Source organism: Moschus berezovskii, chromosome 6, assembly GCF_049115385.1.
Source record: "Moschus berezovskii isolate FMDL1 chromosome 6, NW_MosBer_1.0, whole genome shotgun sequence".
Lineage (NCBI taxonomy): Eukaryota > Metazoa > Chordata > Mammalia > Artiodactyla > Moschidae > Moschus > Moschus berezovskii.
In genome coordinates this window covers 31152011-31169606 of record NC_142465.1, presented here as the reverse complement: position 1 = coordinate 31169606, position 17596 = coordinate 31152011, and the positions used below count along the sequence as shown (strand labels likewise).

The following is a 17596-nucleotide window of genomic DNA, read 5'->3' as shown; positions in this document are numbered from 1 at the left end:
AAGGTCAAGGCTGCCAGGTCCCAGCCACACCTACCCCTCCCAAATGCCAGTCTCTGAGGGCCCTGCATTGTCAGCATCCCCCACTTCCCAACCTCTACCCTGCCGCCAGATTAGAATCAAGTGCTCCACTCTCTCCTAATCAGAACCAGACTTCCTCAGCCTTTGCCAAAGGCTAGATGAGCACAGAAAAGACCCAGATGAGAGACGAGCCAGTGAGGAACAGAGGGCCTTAGTGCTTAGTGTTGGGCATTGAGGCCTGGGCACTGGCTCCTCAGAATCCACCTGACCCCCTTCCCCACTCCCCCCTGGCCAATTTTCGTCATGGAAAATCCAAAGGGGAGGGGGAAAGAGGGAGAAACTTTCAGGAATGGCTCACTGCTAAATAACAGTGGGGAATCTGGGAATGGGAATAGATTGAGCTTCTAGAAAGACATCCCTTCTCTCTACCTTCCCCTCCAGGGCAGCAAGACTCAAACCAACCCCAGAGCCTCAGTTCCAAGAAGTGCCAATCTAGTACCAGATCCAGACACTGCAAAAGTAGTGAATGAGATTAGAATGAATTTCCGTGTCCACTGGGAAGCCAGGAACTTGAGTTAAAAGTGAAGACTTTTTAAACAGAATTCTCCTAGGGAACAGGACAGGCCAGGTCCAAAGCAGGGGGCTGTTTGGGCTCACTGGAGTGGCTTAGGGTTAGGGATGGGAGGTTGAACTTGACCTGGAGGTCCTCAGCTCTGAGTCCTTTGGGGGGGCATAAGTGGCATCCGAGAGAGAAGTCTCCCGTGGGGCAGAGGACCAGGAAAGCGTGTCCAGCGACTTGCGACACAAGTGACACCCGGCGCCTTCGCCTGAAGCCCCGGTGGGAAGGTGGCGCTAGCTTCACGAGACCAGGCCGCGGGTGGCCCCTAATTTGGGGGTCAAGCCCACTCTCAAGTACACTTCTGAGAAGGCAGTCCTCTCCGCCCTTGCTTCTGGCGCGTTCTGTCCACCTTTTATTCTGCTGGCTCGTAAGTTTCTTTGCCCGTCTCTGGATCAGTCTCTGCGGGGCTCTGTTTCCTGTCCCTGTGTTCTCCGTGTTCACCTCTCTCCCCGAATTTCTGTCTCCGAGGGTCTCTGCTAGTCCCCGCATGCCTCCTTCCCAGCTCCCGGGCGCGTGGACTCGCCAGAGAAGGTGGGGAGAAGAGAGAGCCGGAGGAGGAGGGGCGGGGAGCGGGCGGCACGCGGGGATTGGAGCCCGGGAAGGAGGGAAAGAGGGCGGGAGGCGAGCGCGCGGGAGGGAGCAGAGGGCGGCGCGGGGAGCGCGGCGCGCCCGGCCCGCCTCCTCCGCCTCCTCCGCGTCCGCTCGGCGCGGGCCCGGCGCGGGATGGGCTGGCCCGGGGGCTCCCCCTGTTGCTGCCCCGCCCCGCCGCGCCCCCGTGCCGCCGGGCGCCCCCCGCAGGTGAGTGGCCGCGAGGCGCCGGGCGGGAGGGCGGCGGCCTGTGCGTCACGGCGCGGCGGGCAGTGCCGGTGGTGGTCGCCAGGGGGCGCGGGGCCGCCGCCGGGGCGAATGGGCGCCGGGAGCGGAGCGGGCGCGCCAGGTCGGGGGTCGGGAGCCCGGGGTCCGAGGGCCGCGGCCGACAGAGGCCGGAAAGGTGACCGGGGGCGGGGCCCGTCCACGGCCACTCCCCGGCCGGCCGCCTCGCCTTCGCGCGTCGGGATAGCCTTCGCCGCCGCTCGGTCCCGCCACGCACGCGCACCGCCCCCTCAGGCCCGGGACTTGGGCGGGAACTGGCCGGGGAGAGTGTGTGTCACGGTTTTCCTTTTCCACCTCATATCTGGGGAAACCGAGGCACATGCGGCCTTCATCGTCAGCTTTCCAGATCACCCTGGGCACTCTCGCACACCCCTCCTTCCCCCCGTCTCCTTCCCTGGGCCTCACCCCTCCTCCGCGGCTGGGCTCCCAGCCGCTCGTCCAACCACAGCTATTTCCAGGAAGGGGGAGTGTGTGGGTGGAGGGGTTTCTCCAAACAAACCCAGGGCTTTGGAGTGAGAGGGGGCCAGGCTGGGGGAGAGACTGACAGGCTCAGCAAAGTTGCGGGCTGGAAGAGGGTGAGGGTCCCAGGGCTCTGGCCTGGCCCTCCCAAGTCTGCCCCAGGGAGCTGCTTTTCCTCTCAGCACTAGCAGCGGGCTCAGCGCTTTCCCACTTCCGTCTCACTTGAGAGACGCTCCACAGGGTGGGGAGGGACTCAAAGCCATCTTCCCTGGCCACCCAACACAGGGGCTAGTGAGCCATCCACGAGGTCAAGAAAGAGGGTCCGAGGAGGTTTGGGGACCTGTTGCCAAGTTAGGAGACTTTTCAGCCCCTGCGGAGGCAGCAGAAGTAGAGACAAGCCTGCTGGAGGGGTCCTGGTCAGGGTAACTGCAGTAGGAGGGGAGAAAGACCACCCACACCCGCACCACCACCATAGCACCTCACCTGCTCCCAGCAGAGCTGGGGACTGGACCAGGCCTGGCCCGATTGCCCACACTGGCCAGGGGCCCGGAATGTCCTGGGACCCAGCCAGGGCTGGAGGTGGGAGTGGGTTGCAGAGCCAGTGCCCCTCTCCAGTTACTGGTTAGGCCTCCCTCTGGCCAAGGTACCCTGGGGAGAGACTTCCTGACCTGGAAGGTGTATTAGAGCTTCAAGGGAGAAGTCTCAGGCTAGGCCCAGACCAAGGAAGTGTCCTGAGTGGGCTCATCGCAGAGGAGGCAGGGTTAGACCAACCTTGATGGGACACGGGGGAGGGAGAGGGGCGGCTGCGGACCTGGTGGGAGGAACCAGGGCTGGGGGAGCTGCCAGAGCCCTGGGACATTCAGTAACTACCGTGCAAATGTTGGGGGGTGGGGGCGGACAGGACACACACATTTGCATTCTTTCAAGCAGCTGGACTGTTCCACTGGACTGCTCTGGGGGGCTGTGATCCAAGACTTGGGGCTGAGAACCCCCAGGCTGTTAACCCCTAACATTTTTTGGAAGATTACTACCCCCACCCCTTTCCAATGCCCCAGTCCACCTCCTTCCCTTAACTCCTGGGACAGGAAGCTGGCTGTGTTCCCAGAGGGAGGCAGGAGGCCCGCGGAGGGGGGTGGAGTATGTGTTGGGAGGGGGGGCCTCCTGTCCAGTCCTCCAACCCTGGGACAGCTGCTGAGGAAGGAGAGCGGAGCTGGGGGAGCCATGAAGGTAGTACTCAGGCTGGGGCGGGGGGAGGGGCTGGATGGGGAGAAGGCGGGCCCAAGTGGCAAGGCTCCAAAGAGGAGCTAGGGACCCAGGGAGTAGGTGAGTGAAGGAAGGACTGTGTCCGGAGCAGGGCAGCTGGGGAGCTTTCAGGAGAAGGACCTCAAATGCCTTGGGCTGGGGCAGAATAACTGACTCCTGTGGGCAGAGCAGTCTTGGGGCTGGAATTTGGCCTTTCAGTGTAGATGGTGGGGGCAAGGGGCCAGGGCATGTTTTCCTTTTCCTGTTGCTTCACAATTAGTGAAACTGAGGCAGAACGCTGGCCCTCAGGATGCAGTCCAGGTCCTGAACTGACTGGGACAGCGATTCCCAGCTCCCCCTCCTTCCCACTAGAAGGTCCCCAGAGAGCCTGAGAGTTCAGGCGGGGAGGCTGGCCTGGCAGGGACGCGGCGTTCCCCTCTGGCCCTTGAGCCGGGGCCCTGAGACCTAAATTCCCACCCCGCCCCTGCCCCGCCCCACTGAGGGCTGGACCTCAGGATCCCACAGATCCCCAGATAGGGTAGATCCCAGGCCAGGGGGCAGCTCCCGAGCAGGATGGGGTGGGGGCAAAAGATCCTGGGCTGACACTCCCAGCAGGGTAGATCCTGGGAATCTGATCTCCTGGCCTCCCCCACAGCCTCCCGCCCCCCACTTCCTGGAGCAGCGACCTGCCCCCTTCCCGCCTGCACTCCCCTCCACTTCCAGGGCTGGGCTTCTCCTCACACCAGCCAGACAGCCTACTCTCCACCCAAGGGAAGCGGCTGCCTCTGCCAGGCCGCTTCCAGGAAGCCCCGGGCCAGGCCCCAGCATTGTTCGGGCCCCAAGGCCGGCACCCCAGGCAGCCAGACACCATGAAGTCCAGCGGCCCTGTGGAGAGGCTGCTCAGAGCCCTGGGGAGGAGGGACAGCAGCCGGGCCACCAGCAGGGTAGGAGTGCCCTTGACTGGGCAGAGGGGCGGGGGTGGAGGTGTGGGCAGTGGGGGAGGGGGCCAAAACTCCGGCCAGAGCTTCCTCCCAGTTTCAGCTTCCTCAGCCTTCTTCCCTAGACCCGTACCCCCTCGGTACTCTGTCTCTTTGGAGTGGCCAGGGCTGTGACATGAGCAGCAGAAGTCTGGGTGATAGCAGATCCTTATCAACTCTCCTGCCACCTTCCCTGCCCTAGCCCAGGCCAGCCCTACACGGGCAGGTATACATTAAGGTAGGACCTTCCCAGGTACTATTTTGGAGCCTGGGAGAAGACTTCCCTAAGCCAAGAAGTTTGGGGGAAATGGGGTAGGGATGGCAAAGGAAGGAAGGAAGGGAAGCGGCCAGGTCTCAGAAGTGCTTTAGACAAGGGGGCTTGACTTGTTTTCCACTGACATCATCTGCCTGTGCCATTAATACCAAAATGCACCCAAGTTTCCTAGTGGGTCTGGCAGAGTTGGTCCAGCCCAGAGGAGTTCAAGTTGGCTTTAATCCAGCAGCTTCAAGGACAGCCAAGAACCAGAGGTGCTGCCTGCATCCCCAGGCTGGGGGGCCTAGAGGCCCCATCACTGCCTTTCCCCACATTTTTTTCAGCCTTACCCCTCAAAAAGGCATCTCAGGGCAGCATGAGACAGTACTATTTGGGAGGGAGGCAGAACTTGAAAGCCAGAGGAGAAGAAAAATAGGTAGGAGAGGAGACAAGGAGGTAAATGGTCCCCAGAGGATGGATGAATGGGAAAGGTAGTCCTGGGCCTTGGGGGACATGCCAGCCTCCTGGCTCACTGCACTCTGGGAGGGGAAAGGCCGGAGAGCATCGGGTCCACCCTCTCCCCCTTCAATGCTGGAATCCCTCTTGAACCTTCTCAAGTGACTGGGTGCTTACTACATCCTGGAGCAGTAAGGCAGCTAAATATTTTTCCATGTCATGCCTCCATCTGCCTCTCCCTCCAGCACTACCGCCCTCTCCTTACACAATTGCTGCCTGCCGCCTTGGTGCACAATGAGTAAACATGTTGTTCTGACAGTGGGGGGGAGGAGGGCGTGTCAGCTGCTGGGAGGACGAGGACAGTGGGAGCCAGGGAAGCAGGCCTGGCCGAGGACACTCCTGCTGGGCCATCTGGGTGCTCGTGACTGACACCCTACATTCATGTTTGACCCCCTCCCTGCTTACTTCTGACAGGAGCCTCCCGCTAGGGAGGGCAAGATGGGAGGAGAAACAGGTTGCCTTCATAGAGGAGTCAGGGAACGCCACCCCCCACACCAGAACGGAAGCTCTGGGATTTGGTTAACAGTGACCACAAAGGTATCACACACCAGGGCCACGTGAGGGGCCTAAGTGATCCCTTGGGGAGGAGCTGACCCTAAGCTAGGGTGACGCAAGGGGCCAGGTTCCACGCACTGTCGAGGACAGGCACTGTAGCTGCTTGGAAACAGCTGTGGCCAAGTGCGTTTGACAAGTGTGGGGCGATACCAGGATGGAAGAAGACAGAAAAAGTGCTGCCCTCAGGCCCGGCCCTGTCCTGGAGACGGACCCGTGGGAACTGACACCTCTGTCTGTTTGTCTGTCCCTCCGCCCGTCAGCCTAGGAAAGCTGAGCCACATAGCTTCCGGGAGAAGGTCTTCCGGAAGAAACCACCAGTCTGTGCTGTGTGTAAGGTGACCATCGATGGGACGGGCGTCTCATGCAGAGGTGAGGTGCCCCGCCCTAGGCTGTGACTCTGAGAGCATCGCCCAGTGCCACTGGCTTGCACAACCCCAGCAGGCAGACCCCAGGACAGAGCATGTATTACATGCGCTGCCCCTGGGCTGGGCAACATGGGGGCCAAGAGGAACTGCCTCCCCTCCAAACAGCCCTTGCTCCTCCAGCACCCCAGGAAGCCTAGTTCTCTAAATTACCCTCCCACCTGACCTGGAACTGGAGGCTTCCCTCCATGCCCTCCTCCTGTCCTTTCCTCCTCTCCCACATCCATCCTGGAACATTACCCCTGGATCCCCCACTCCCTGGCCTGGGTAGGAGCGCACCACTGCCATATGCTTCCCTTGAACTCTGCCCCTGCTCCCGGACTCCAGCCAACTCAGTACAGCTGGAGTCCGGGAAGTTCCAGGGCCTGGGGAGCAAGGAAGCCACCCCCTCCACTGCCCCAGTGGCCCCCCCGCTAACACCTCTCCTCCCCTCCATCTCCTCTAGTCTGCAAGGTGGCAACACACAGGAAGTGTGAAGCAAAGGTGGGTAATCTGATGTGGGGAGGGGCGCCTGGGGACCCTTCTCCTCTGAAATGGGCTTCTCCACCCCTCCACCCCTCTCATCATTGGGGAACCCTGCTGGGTAACAGAGGGTACTGTGCTGAGCCCTTTAAGAACCACCCTACTCCACCCCCTGGAGGACTGGCCCAGGCGGGTGGACAGCAAGACAGCACGTTTGTCTTGGTGCTGTGCCCAGGCTGCAGCTGGCGTGAGGATGGGGGTGGGGAAGAGGAGGAGAATGAGGAGGAGGAAGGGTGGGGTGGGTGGGGGTCAAAGCAGAGACTGGTGGCGGGATGGGCTTTGCCCTCCCTCTGGGGAAGGGTCCTCAGGATGCCTGAGTGGGTCTTTTCCTGGGCCCTGGAAAGGCTGGGCAGAAGATGCAAGATGTAGGCAGCACCCACTATCCATTGGGTACCTGGAACAGTCCCATCTCTAGGGTGCCCTAGTCCTCCTTCTGCAGTGTGAGGGGTCCTAGGGCCTTAGAGCTTGCTTTGGGGAGCTGTGTGCCCAGGGGCGGGGTCTCCCAGTGAAAGAGGCCAGTGTCTGTCCCTGGCCGTGGCCTGCCTGCATGGCTCTATATATAACTCCTGCCCTGCAGCTGGATGAATGGGGGTCTGTGTGGGCAGGGGGCTGGGAGCCAAGAGTAACATGTTGGGGGCCCAAGGGTGGGAGACCGAGAGGCCAGAGGGGAGGCTCCCTTAAATAGAGGAACGTCAGTTGCAGCCTGTGCCCATCTGCTGACAGCCCCTCCACCTTCTTGCTGAAGCTGAGGGGTGGCCCCATCCTAAGCCCAGGAGAGCCCATTTCACCAGCAGCTCAGCTCCTCACTCCAGTCTCCTTCCAGGTGACTTCGTCCTGTCAGGCCTTGCCTCCCGTGGAGCTGGTGAGTGTGCTCTGGGATGGGGTGGGGGATCCAAAGAACCAGGCTGCGCTGTCCAGAGGTTTGGTGGCCACAGATGGGGCCCCAGGAAGTTACCTTGAATGGACTGCTGTGCATAGTGGCCATCTGGAGACAGTGGAAAACTTTTTGAGCCCTCTGCTCTTGTGTCTTGGGCCTGCTCAGGGTTAGGACTCCTCCCTCTCTCCCTGCCCCAACTAATACAGCCCTCACGGGGACACACACAACCCCTCCCCACTGCCCCCAGGCCCAGACTGGTCCTTGCCCCTTCCCTAACCACTCCCTTTTCCTCCCCTCCTCTAGCGGAGAAACACCGCCCCTGTGAGGCGCATAGAGCACCTGGTACGGTGATGCTGCGGGGTTGGGGGGTGGGGGGGCGGAAGCAGATAGCTCTGGGACTCAGGACCTAGGTCTCTCCTGGAGCAAAATTCATGGAACTCTGGAGTGGGGAGGCCTAGAGTGAGGGGCACAAAAGATGTGTGCAGAATCTCATCTCATCCACCAGGGATCCACCAAGTCTCTGAACCACTCAAAGCAGCGCAGCACTCTGCCCAGGTAAGTAGGGTGCCGGGTGTGGTCCCATATGAGCCCTTTCCTCATACCCCACACCTCAGCCCCGTGCAGTTCCCCCCAACAGAGCTCTCCAGGACAGCCCCACCCCCAAAAGGTCAGGACCCAGGAGGCCTCACCTGTAGTCGGCCAGGCACCTTTCCATCATACCAGCCTCCCGGTGCCCGCCCCACACACCCTCTCCCCGCCCCGTTCCTAACACAGCTTCGCCCCTCCTCCCCAGGAGCTTCAGCCTGGACCCGCTCATGGAGCGCCGCTGGGACTTGGACCTCACCTACGTGACGGAGCGGATCCTGGCCGCCTCTTTCCCCGCGCGGCCCGACGAGCAGCGACACCGGGGCCACCTGCGCGAGCTGGCTCACGTGTTGCAATCCAAGCACCGCGACAAGTACCTGGTGAGAGGCGGGACCTGCTTGAGTCAGCCAATGAGAGGGCTGGGAGAGCCAGAAGGGCCCGGCGGCTCCCTGACGTCAAACCTGTGGAGGCGGGGCCCCGAGTGGGCGGGGCCGCGGACGCTCTACCGAGCAGACCTCGAAGGCAGACAACTGATGTGGCTGTCAAAGTTAGCCCGGGCCTTAGTCACTTCCTCCCTTTGGAGAGAGACCCTTACTTAGGGTCGCAGCAGGTGACACCTCCAAGAATCACCACGCCTCGCTGCCTGGGGTCACTTCGCCTAACGCCCCCACTTTACTTGCAGCTCTTCAACCTTTCAGAGAAAAGACATGACTTGACCCGCCTAAACCCGAAGGTAGGAGGGAATTAAAACCATCACCCCCAGCCTTCTCAGTATTAATAGTAGCACTTGGCATCTACTTTACTCTGAGACACTCGCCCATGTGACTTGTCGCTTGGGACAGCCCAAAGCATGGTGCAGCAGGTATCGACCCATCATCTCGGTGAGAAAGAGTTGAGGCTGTCATCGACACAAGCAACAGGCCCCTGACCTTGTCTCCAGGCACCTAAACCCTATCCCTCTTCCACCCCACCCACCTCTTTGGTGGCCACCAGCCCCAGTTCCACCCCTGTACCCCTCAGGTCCAGGACTTTGGCTGGCCTGAGCTGCATGCACCGCCCCTAGACAAGCTGTGCTCCATTTGCAAAGCCATGGAGACCTGGCTCAGCGCTGACCCGCAGCACGTGGTCGTATTGTACTGCAAGGTGAGCTGGAACTTCAGGTTCACAGGACTGGGGGCCCTCAGCAAGGGGCCCCACCAAGCCTTCTATCCCTCTCTGTCCTCAGGGGAGCAAGGGCAAGCTCGGGGTCATCGTCTCTGCCTATATGCACTACAGCAAGATCTCTGCAGGGTAAGGTGCCCAGCCCCAAGTCCCCCCTTCCCCAGGGACCCTCCCTCCAGCTGGCCCTCGATGAGCCCCCATCCTCTGAAGCCCACTTCAGGGTTCAGAGCCATTTACTATAAACTTGAGCTTTCCACCGCCTTTTTCTCACTTGTACCTCACCACTTTCCTAGCGCTGCTATAACACAGTGCCACAGACTAAGTGGCTTAAGACAGCAGAACTTTGTTGTCTCAGTTCTGGAGGCCAGAAGTCTAAAATCAAGGTGTCAGCGGGGCCACACTGCCACTGAGACTCTGGGAATGGCCTCCTCCCAGCTGCCGGTGGTGGCCAGCAGTCCTTGGTGTCCCTTGGCTTACAGATGTATCACTCCAGTCTCTGCCTCCGTCGTCACATGGCCTTCTTCCTGTGTGTGTGTGTGTCTGTGTCTCTTCTTCTCTTCTTCTAAGGACACCAATCACATTGGATTAAGGGCTCACCCTACTCCAGTATAGCATCTTAATTAATTACATCTGCAACGACCCTATGTCCAAATAAGGTCACATTCTGAGGTATATATCTTTTGGGGGGACACAATTCAACCCGGTTTTGTTGTTTAGTCGCTAAGTCATACCCGACTCTTCTGCGACCCCACGGACTGTAGCCCACCAGGCTCCTCTGCCATGGGATTTCCCAGGCAAGAATACTGGAGTGGGTGACCATTTCCTTCTCCAGGGGATCTTCCTAACCCAGGAATCAAACCCATGTTTCCTGCATTGGCAGGTGGGTTCTTTACCACTGAGCCACCGGGGAAGCCCCAGTTCAACCCATAGCATGGTCTTATTGTCCCGTTTTACAGAGGAAGAAACTAAAACTCAGGGAACAGTTGCTGCAGTCCAACAACTAGTAAAGTGACTGCTTGTGGGGTTTCTAGTTCTCTTCACCACCACTCTGAACCTCCTCTAGACTTGCAGGGAATCACACCTCTCTTCCCTCCCCTGGAGCTTAGGAAAGGGAGACCAGGATATAACCACCCTCTTAGCCCCCACAATAGCCCCTCTCTCCCCAGGGCAGACCAGGCACTGGCGACCCTTACCATGCGGAAGTTCTGTGAAGACAAGGTTGCTGCAGAATTGCAGCCCTCCCAGCGCCGGTGAGCAGCCTGGGTGGGGATGGGCCAAGTGAGCAGGTCCCTCCGTGACTGCCAAGGCCAAGCTTATCTCATTCACACAGCACACCTTCCTGGAGCACCTCCTGTGTGCTAGGGCTTGTGTCAAGTGCTGAGGATGCAGAACAAATGCAAGGTCCCTGCTCTCATGGGGCTTATTTACATGCTGATGGGGTAGAAGGCAATAAACCTATAAATAAATAGACAGGATCGTTTGGGATGTTAGCAAGAGCTATACAGAGAATGAAGCTGAGTCTTGCAATAAAGAGGGACTCACGGGATAGTCAGGGCCCATTGCTATGTCACACGAGGTCGCGATCTGGAAGGGCTCAAGGCCACCTCGGCTTCCTGCCGCCAGGTATATCGCCTGCTTCAGTGGCCTGCTGTCCGGGTCCATCCGCATGAACAGCAGCCCCCTCTTCCTGCACTGTGTGCTAATGCCCGTGGTGCCAGCCTTGGAACCTGGTGCAGGTGAGTCTGCCTGGCATGCGCTCTGTGGGGGGCTGTCCCCCACGCCCTCCACTCAGCACCCTTCATGTGCCTTCTCTTTGTTGCCCCTCTAGGTTTCCAGCCTTTCCTCAAGATCTACCAGTCCATGCAGCTTGTCTATACATCTGGAATCTAGTGAGCATTCTGTTCCCAGACCCCTTCTCCCTGAATCCCTGTCTTTCCAGCCTTTCCCAGACAGCTGGGCCTCCAGCTCTAGCACTGCATCCCAAAGCTAATAGCATCATAGACTCCGTTTTACAAATGGGGAAGCTGATGCTTAAAGGGCTCGTGCTCAGGGAGGGCTCAGCCTCCGATCTCCCAGCTCCCTCCTGACTCTTCACAGCCGCACCCAGGTGCCCCTGATTCAGCTCTGCCCTCTCCCCTCCCCAGTCACGTTGCAGGCCCTTGTCCCCAGCAGCTTTGTATCAGCCTGGAGCCAGCCCTCCTCCTCAAAGGCGATGTCATGGTGAGAGGGCCTCAGCCACAGGGAGAGTCCTGGGGGTGGGGTCTGGGTGGTGGTGAACGCTGCCAGCTGCACCGTCTGGAGAACCATCGATTCAAGGCAGGTTGGAGGGCAAGGAGGTTGTCTTCCTGATGGGGAGGTCACCTTGGAGTTGAGGCAGAGCAGAGCCGCAGCCAGACAGTCCCCAGGGTGGAGACTGGGGACGTATGTGGACACAGAGGCTGAATGCTGGTCTCCCTCCCCTCACCCAGGTAACATGCTATCACAAGGGTAGCCGGGGGACTGACCGGACCCTCGTGTTCCGAGTCCAGTTCCACACATGCACCATCCATGGATCACGGCTCACCTTCTCCAAGGACCAGTTGGATGAGGCCTGGGCCGGTGAGTTGGAGACAATTGGCATGGGGGCTGGAGCCCGGGGGAAGGCAGGCAGGTGGGTAAGGGCAGGGAGGGGGGCACCTGGCTCCTCACCGTCCACTCCCCACAGATGAGAGGTTCCCCTTCCAAGCCTCGGTGGAGTTCGTCTTCTCCTCCAGCCCAGAGAAGATCAAAGGTATGAGCCAAGCCTGGGAGGGGGCAGGAGTCAGGGGCTGTCTCTCCCTGCTCCTCACCCCCGGGGCACTCTTCTATAGGTAGCACCCCACGGAATGAGCCCTCCGTCTCTGTCGACTACAACACTGCAGAGCCCGCAGTGCGCTGGGACTCCTACGAGAACTTCAACCTGCACCATGAGGACAGTGTGGATGGTGTGTGGGTTGCCCCCAGAGGTGGCGGGAGGTGGAGTTTCGGGTGGGGGGCGGCACATGCTTCCCTCCCTAGACAGACACCCTCCCAAGAGACACCCCCTGAGCTGGAGTCTCCGGCGCCATCCCCTGTTAACACATGCGCTTTGTCTGTCTCTCCCTCTCTCTCCCACTTTTGCCTGCTTTCTCTCCCACCCTGATCCTCTCCCGACTCAGACTCTGTCACCCACACCCGGGGGCCCCTGGATGGCAGTCCTTATGCCCAGGTGCAGCGAGCCCCCCGCCAGACCCCACCGGCCCCGTCTCCAGAGCCACCCCCACCTCCGCTGCTTTCTGTCAGCAGTGACTCTGGCCATTCCTCCACGCTGACCACGGAGCCGGCCGCCGAGTCCCCTGGCCGGCCACCCCCGACGGCTGCCGAGCGGCAGGAGCTCGAGCGCCTGCTGGGAGGCTGTGGAGTGGCCAGTGGGGGCCGGGGAGCTGGGCGCGAGACGGCCATCCTTGATGATGAAGACCAGCCTGCTGCGGGTGGAGGCCCCCACCTTGGAATGTATTCGGGACACAGGCCTGGCCTCAGCCGCCACTGCTCCTGCCGCCAGGGCTACCGGGAACCCTGCGGGGTCCCCAATGGAGGCTACTACCGGCCAGAGGGGACCCTGGAGAGGCGGCGGGCTTTTGGAGCGTATGAGGGGCCCCCCCAGGGCTATGCTGAGCCCTCCGTGGAGAAGAGGCGCCTCTGCCGCTCACTGTCCGAGGGGCCATACCCCTACCCGCCGGAGCTGGGGAAACCCGCCAATGGAGACTTTGGCTACCGCCCCCCAGGCTACCGGGAGGTGGTGATCCTGGAAGACCCGGGGCTGCCTGCACTGTGCTCATGTCCCACCTGTGAGGAGAAGCTAGCATTGCCCACGGCAGCCCTCTATGGGCTGCGACTGGAGAGGGAGGCTGGAGAGGGGTGGGCAAGTGAGGCTGGCAAGCCCCTCTTGCACCCGGTGCGACCTGGGCACCCACTGCCCCTGCTGGTGCCTGCCTGCGGGCACCACCACACCCCGCTGCCTGACTACAGCTGCTTGAAGCCACCCAAGGCAGGCGAGGAAGGGCATGAGGGTTGCTCCTACACCATATGCCCCGAAGGCAGGTATGGGCACCCAGGGTACCCTGCCCTGGTGACATACGGCTATGGAGGAGCAGTTCCCAGTTACTGCCCAGCGTACGGCCGGGTGCCTCACAGCTGTGGGTCTCCAGGTGAGGGCAGAGGGTATCCCAGCCCTCGTGCCCACTCCCCCCGGGCTGGCTCCATCTCCCCAGGCAGCCCGCCCTACCCCCAGTCCAGGAAGCTGAGCTACGAGATCCCTGCAGAGGAGGGAGGGGACCGCTATCCGCTGCCTGGGCACCTGGCCCCAGCAGGACCCTTGGCATCTGCAGGTGAGGCCCTGGGAAGGGGGATGCCCAGGGCAGAAGAGGTTCTGGGGAATGGTGGGGAAAGCACAGACTGAGCTAAGCCAGGCTGAAGGGGCTCTTCCTGGCCCACAGCCCCTTCTCTCCCCGCAGAGTCGCCGGAGCCCGTGTCCTGGAGGGAGGGTCCCAGCGGGCACAGCACCCTGCCCCGGTCCCCACGAGATGCCCAGTGCAGCGCCACTTCTGAGCTGTCTGGTCCTTCCACACCGCTGCACACCAGCAGCCCCGTCCAGGGCAAGGAGAGGTGCTTCGTGGGGCTGGGCAGCTCAGGGGCCTCCTTGTCTGGGTAGACACTGAAGCCTGGGTTGGGAGGTAGCTCACACAAGGCTCTGCAACCCAACTAAACTCCCGCCCACCTTCCCTCCCTGCAGCACCCGACGGCAGGACACCCGCTCCCCCACATTGGCGCCCATTCAGAGACTGAGTCCTGCAGAGGCCTTGCCTCCTGTTTCCCAGGGAGGTGCTGAAAAGGCTCCAGAGCTGCCTGGGAGAAGTGGGCCTGAGCTTCCAGCCCCTGGCACCTTCTCCCCAGCCTCCCCACCCCGCTCTCCCAATGACTGGCCTCAGGAGAGGAGCCCAGGGGGCCGCTCGGACAGCACCAGTCCAAGGGGGCCTGTACCCAACACCCTGCCCGGCCTCCGTCATGCCCCCTGGCAGGGCCTGCGAGACCCCCCAGACAGCCCGGATGGGTCCCCCCTCACCCCTGTGCCTACTCAGATGCCCTGGCTTGTGGCCAGCCCAGAACCCCCTCAGAGCTCGCCCACACCTGCCTTTCCTCTGGCTGCATCTTACGACATCAACGGCCCCGCCCAGCCCCCTCTTCCCGAGAAACGCCACCTGCTGGGGCCTGGGCAACAGCCGGGATCCTGGGGCCCAGAGCAGGCATCGCCACCAGCCAGAGGCGCTAGTCACCATGTCACTTTTGCACCTCTGCTCCCAGATAATGCTCCCCAACCCCCAGGTATAAAGGCCTTCAGGAGGCTGGGGCCACCTGGGGAGAACCTGGTTTCCAGGGAGGGGCATGGCATGAAGACTGGGGAGCCCTGGGGTCAAGCTTAGTCTCTCCCTGTTCTAGAGCCCCCGATACAAGAGAGCCAGAGCAATGTCAAGTTTGTCCAGGACACGTCCAAGTTCTGGTACAAGCCAAACCTGTCCCGTGACCAAGGTGAGAAGCCAGCCTGCCCCCACCCCCTCCAAGCCTTTGGCTCAGCTTCTGGTTTGTGCCACTTCCCCATGTCAGCGGGCCTTCTCTGGGCTGAGCCTCTTTCTAGCAGGTGATTCTGGGTTTTAGGCCTGAGGAGGTCTCACATGGTCAGGGCCTAGTGCACTGACTCTTCAGTGGCATCCTGGGTGCTGACACCACAGCTGTCAGGGCCAGAGGTCTGGGGGGCTTGGTCAGCTGCTGTGAAAACGTCTCCCACCTCCCCCAGCCATCACCCTGCTGAAGGACAAAGACCCTGGGGCCTTCCTGATCAGGGACAGTCATTCATTCCAAGGAGCCTATGGGCTGGCTCTCAAGGTGGCTACGCCCCCTCCCAGCGCCCAGTCCTGGAAAGGTACAGAGTGGCCCAACCCGAGGGGGAAGGGGAGTGGGGTGAGGGGAGGCACAGAGGCAAGACCAGGCAGGGTGGCCTGGGTCACTTCGTAGTAGGGAGGAGGAGATGAGCTCTCCTGCTTGGCAGAGAATTCCAGCAGAGAGAAGCAGAACCTGGAATCTTCTCCTCCCCTCCTCTCCACTCCTGTCAGGGGACCCCTCGGAACAGCTGGTCCGCCATTTTCTCATTGAGACTGGGCCCAAAGGGGTGAAGATCAAAGGCTGTCCCAGCGAGCCCTACTTTGGTGAGAAGCAGGGGTGGGGAAGGCTGCACTTGGCATTCCAGGGAGGCCAAGAGGTGTCAGGAGGAAGGTGGAGGACTGGAGGTATCTCTGGGCACCTCAGGAGCCCGCTTGCCTCTCCCCTGCAGGCAGCCTGTCAGCCCTGGTCTCCCAGCACTCCATCTCCCCACTGTCCCTGCCCTGCTGCCTGCGCATTCCCAGCAAAGGTGGGTGTCTGGTCATCTGTCCTCCCCCTTCTCCCCTCCCATTGTGGCCAAAGGCGCAATCTCCAGTCCTGGCTCCCTGCCTGCCTGCCTTCCCTTGGGACGGCAGAGGGCGCCCTCAACTCCTGGGACTGCCACTCCGTGCTGACCCCCGTTTTCCTCAGATCCTCTGGAGGAGGTCCCAGAGGCCCCAGTGCCCAGCAACATGAGTACAGCGGCAGACCTCCTGCGTCAAGGCGCTGGTACGGGCCTCTCCCTTCTTCCCTCCCCTGGGCACCAAAGGGGACATCCCTGACACATGGGGAACAGAAAGGCTTTGATGTGTGTGGGCTGGTCCTGGCAGATGCACCTCACCCAGGAAGGCAGGGGAAGCCTGTACCCATAGGCACGATGGGACAGGGAGTCCTATCTAGGCTGCAGGGGGTGGGATCTTGCTAGAATGCAGATTCTCTGGCCTCTTTCCAGCATCTCTGACTATAGATCTCGCACAGTCACCGAGCCTGCCTTTTTAACAGGTTACCTGTGTGACGGATGCCTTTTGAGCAGCAGCAGCTGGGGAAAGTGCAAGAGCTGGGCGGGTGGGAGGAACAGAGGGGAGATAGAGCTGGGGGTTGGCAGAGCCACTGCTCCCTGCTTCCTCCAACCCACTCCTCACCCTGCAGCCTGCAGTGTGCTCTACCTGACCTCAGTGGAGACGGAGTCGCTGACGGGCCCCCAAGCGGTGGCGCGGGCCAGCTCCGCAGCTCTGAGCTGCAGCCCCCGGCCCGCGCCAGCCGTTGTCCACTTCAAGGTCTCAGCCCAGGGCATCACACTCACAGACCACCAGAGGAAGTGAGTATGTGTGCCGGATAAGCCCCCGGGGCCCCCAGGCACAGACCCCGGGGCCCCAGTTTCCAGATGACTCCCCACTGTCGTCCTTACAGGCTCTTCTTTCGCCGCCATTATCCAGTGAACAGCATCACCTTCTCCAGCACTGACCCTCAGGACCGGAGGTGACCCTCCCTCCCAGCCCCTTCATCCCAGTCCCCAACCCAGCTTCTCCATTGGTAGCCCTTCCCTGGGTGCATCCCTTCACAGTTCTTCTCCTTCCTCAGATGGACCAACTCTGATGGGACCACCTCCAAGTAAGCCTCCCCCAGAGTGCCGTCTCCCCTCCCAGCATGGCATCAGCATGGTGTCCAGGTGCCTCCTTGCTTCCCATCCCTGGCATGGCTGTCCCTGAGGAAGGGATGCTCAGCCCTCCGCACCCTGCCTTTGTACCCCCAGGATCTTTGGTTTCGTGGCCAAGAAGCCGGGAAGCCCTTGGGAGAATGTGTGTCACCTCTTTGCAGAGCTTGACCCAGATCAGCCTGCAGGCGCCATTGTCACCTTCATCACCAAAGTTTTACTGGGCCAGAGGAAATGAAGGAAGGCCACAAGCTCTAAGCCCACGTCAACACTGTGCCCCTCTCAGCACCACACAACCCTCACTTCCCCTGGCCTGGACCCAGGAGACCCAGGAGCCAGCCTCTCCGCTAGGAATGGGGAGCAGACACACTGGCCTGGGACACTGCTCTCCTTCCCCGCCCCCAGCCTGCTAAGCGAAGTGGAAGGGCCCATGTGATGACCTTGCATGTGAGCAGAGAGCAGAGACGGGTGTGTGAGGGTGAGGCAGCGGAGCCTGGAAGGGGTGATCCGGACAGCCCCACCTGCAGGAGAGCATCAGCGCTGGCAGGGGAGACAGGCCTCGCCTGCTCCATCAACTGCAGGTCCCAGCACGGCAGGGAGAGGGGAGAGGTGTGGGGAGCAAGGTACTCCCTTCTCTGCCTCCCCTCTGAGCAGAGAGATCAGAGTAGGACCACGTGAAAAGAGGGGAAAGAAAAAAAAAGTCTATTTTTGTCTAATAATAAAGAGTTTCTATAATGTTTAGAGTTGGACTCATGCCTGTTTCCAGGAAGGTCAAAGCCTCGGGTCTCCCAGGACCACACCTGTGTTTCTTGGGGCATCCCAGGCCCCAGCCATGTCCGGGACACACGACCCTCTCCCTGGCCCCACAGTAGTCCACACAGGCCTCGTGAGCA

General features: G+C 61.0%; 1 protein-coding gene across 8 annotated transcripts; it reads left to right on the top strand.

The window, feature by feature from the left end:
- Positions 1-1262: 1262 nt before the first annotated feature.
- On the top strand, positions 1263-17444 carry TNS2 (tensin 2). 8 transcript variants are annotated; one of them, XM_055396533.2, is made up of 30 exons: positions 4034-4155; positions 5372-5494; positions 5773-5881; positions 6380-6417; positions 7280-7318; positions 7637-7675; positions 7839-7888; positions 8127-8298; positions 8601-8651; positions 8939-9061; positions 9144-9208; positions 10246-10329; positions 10703-10815; positions 10908-10968; positions 11224-11299; positions 11548-11677; positions 11784-11849; positions 11929-12042; positions 12256-13464; positions 13591-13741; positions 13869-14458; positions 14573-14662; positions 14928-15053; positions 15244-15336; positions 15462-15539; positions 15701-15778; positions 16199-16367; positions 16460-16528; positions 16631-16660; positions 16803-17092. In XM_055396533.2, exons 1-30 carry the CDS (start codon positions 4081-4083, stop codon positions 16939-16941), a joined length of 4350 nt encoding a protein of 1449 aa, XP_055252508.1. In that variant the 5' UTR covers positions 4034-4080; the 3' UTR covers positions 16942-17092. The 8 variants fall into 8 exon arrangements, with proteins under 8 accessions (XP_055252513.1, XP_088693013.1, XP_055252520.1 ...); XM_055396532.2 differs by having other exon boundaries at positions 10231-10329; XM_055396529.2 differs by having other exon boundaries at positions 10231-10329; positions 13573-13741.
- Positions 17445-17596: the final 152 nt, after the last annotated feature.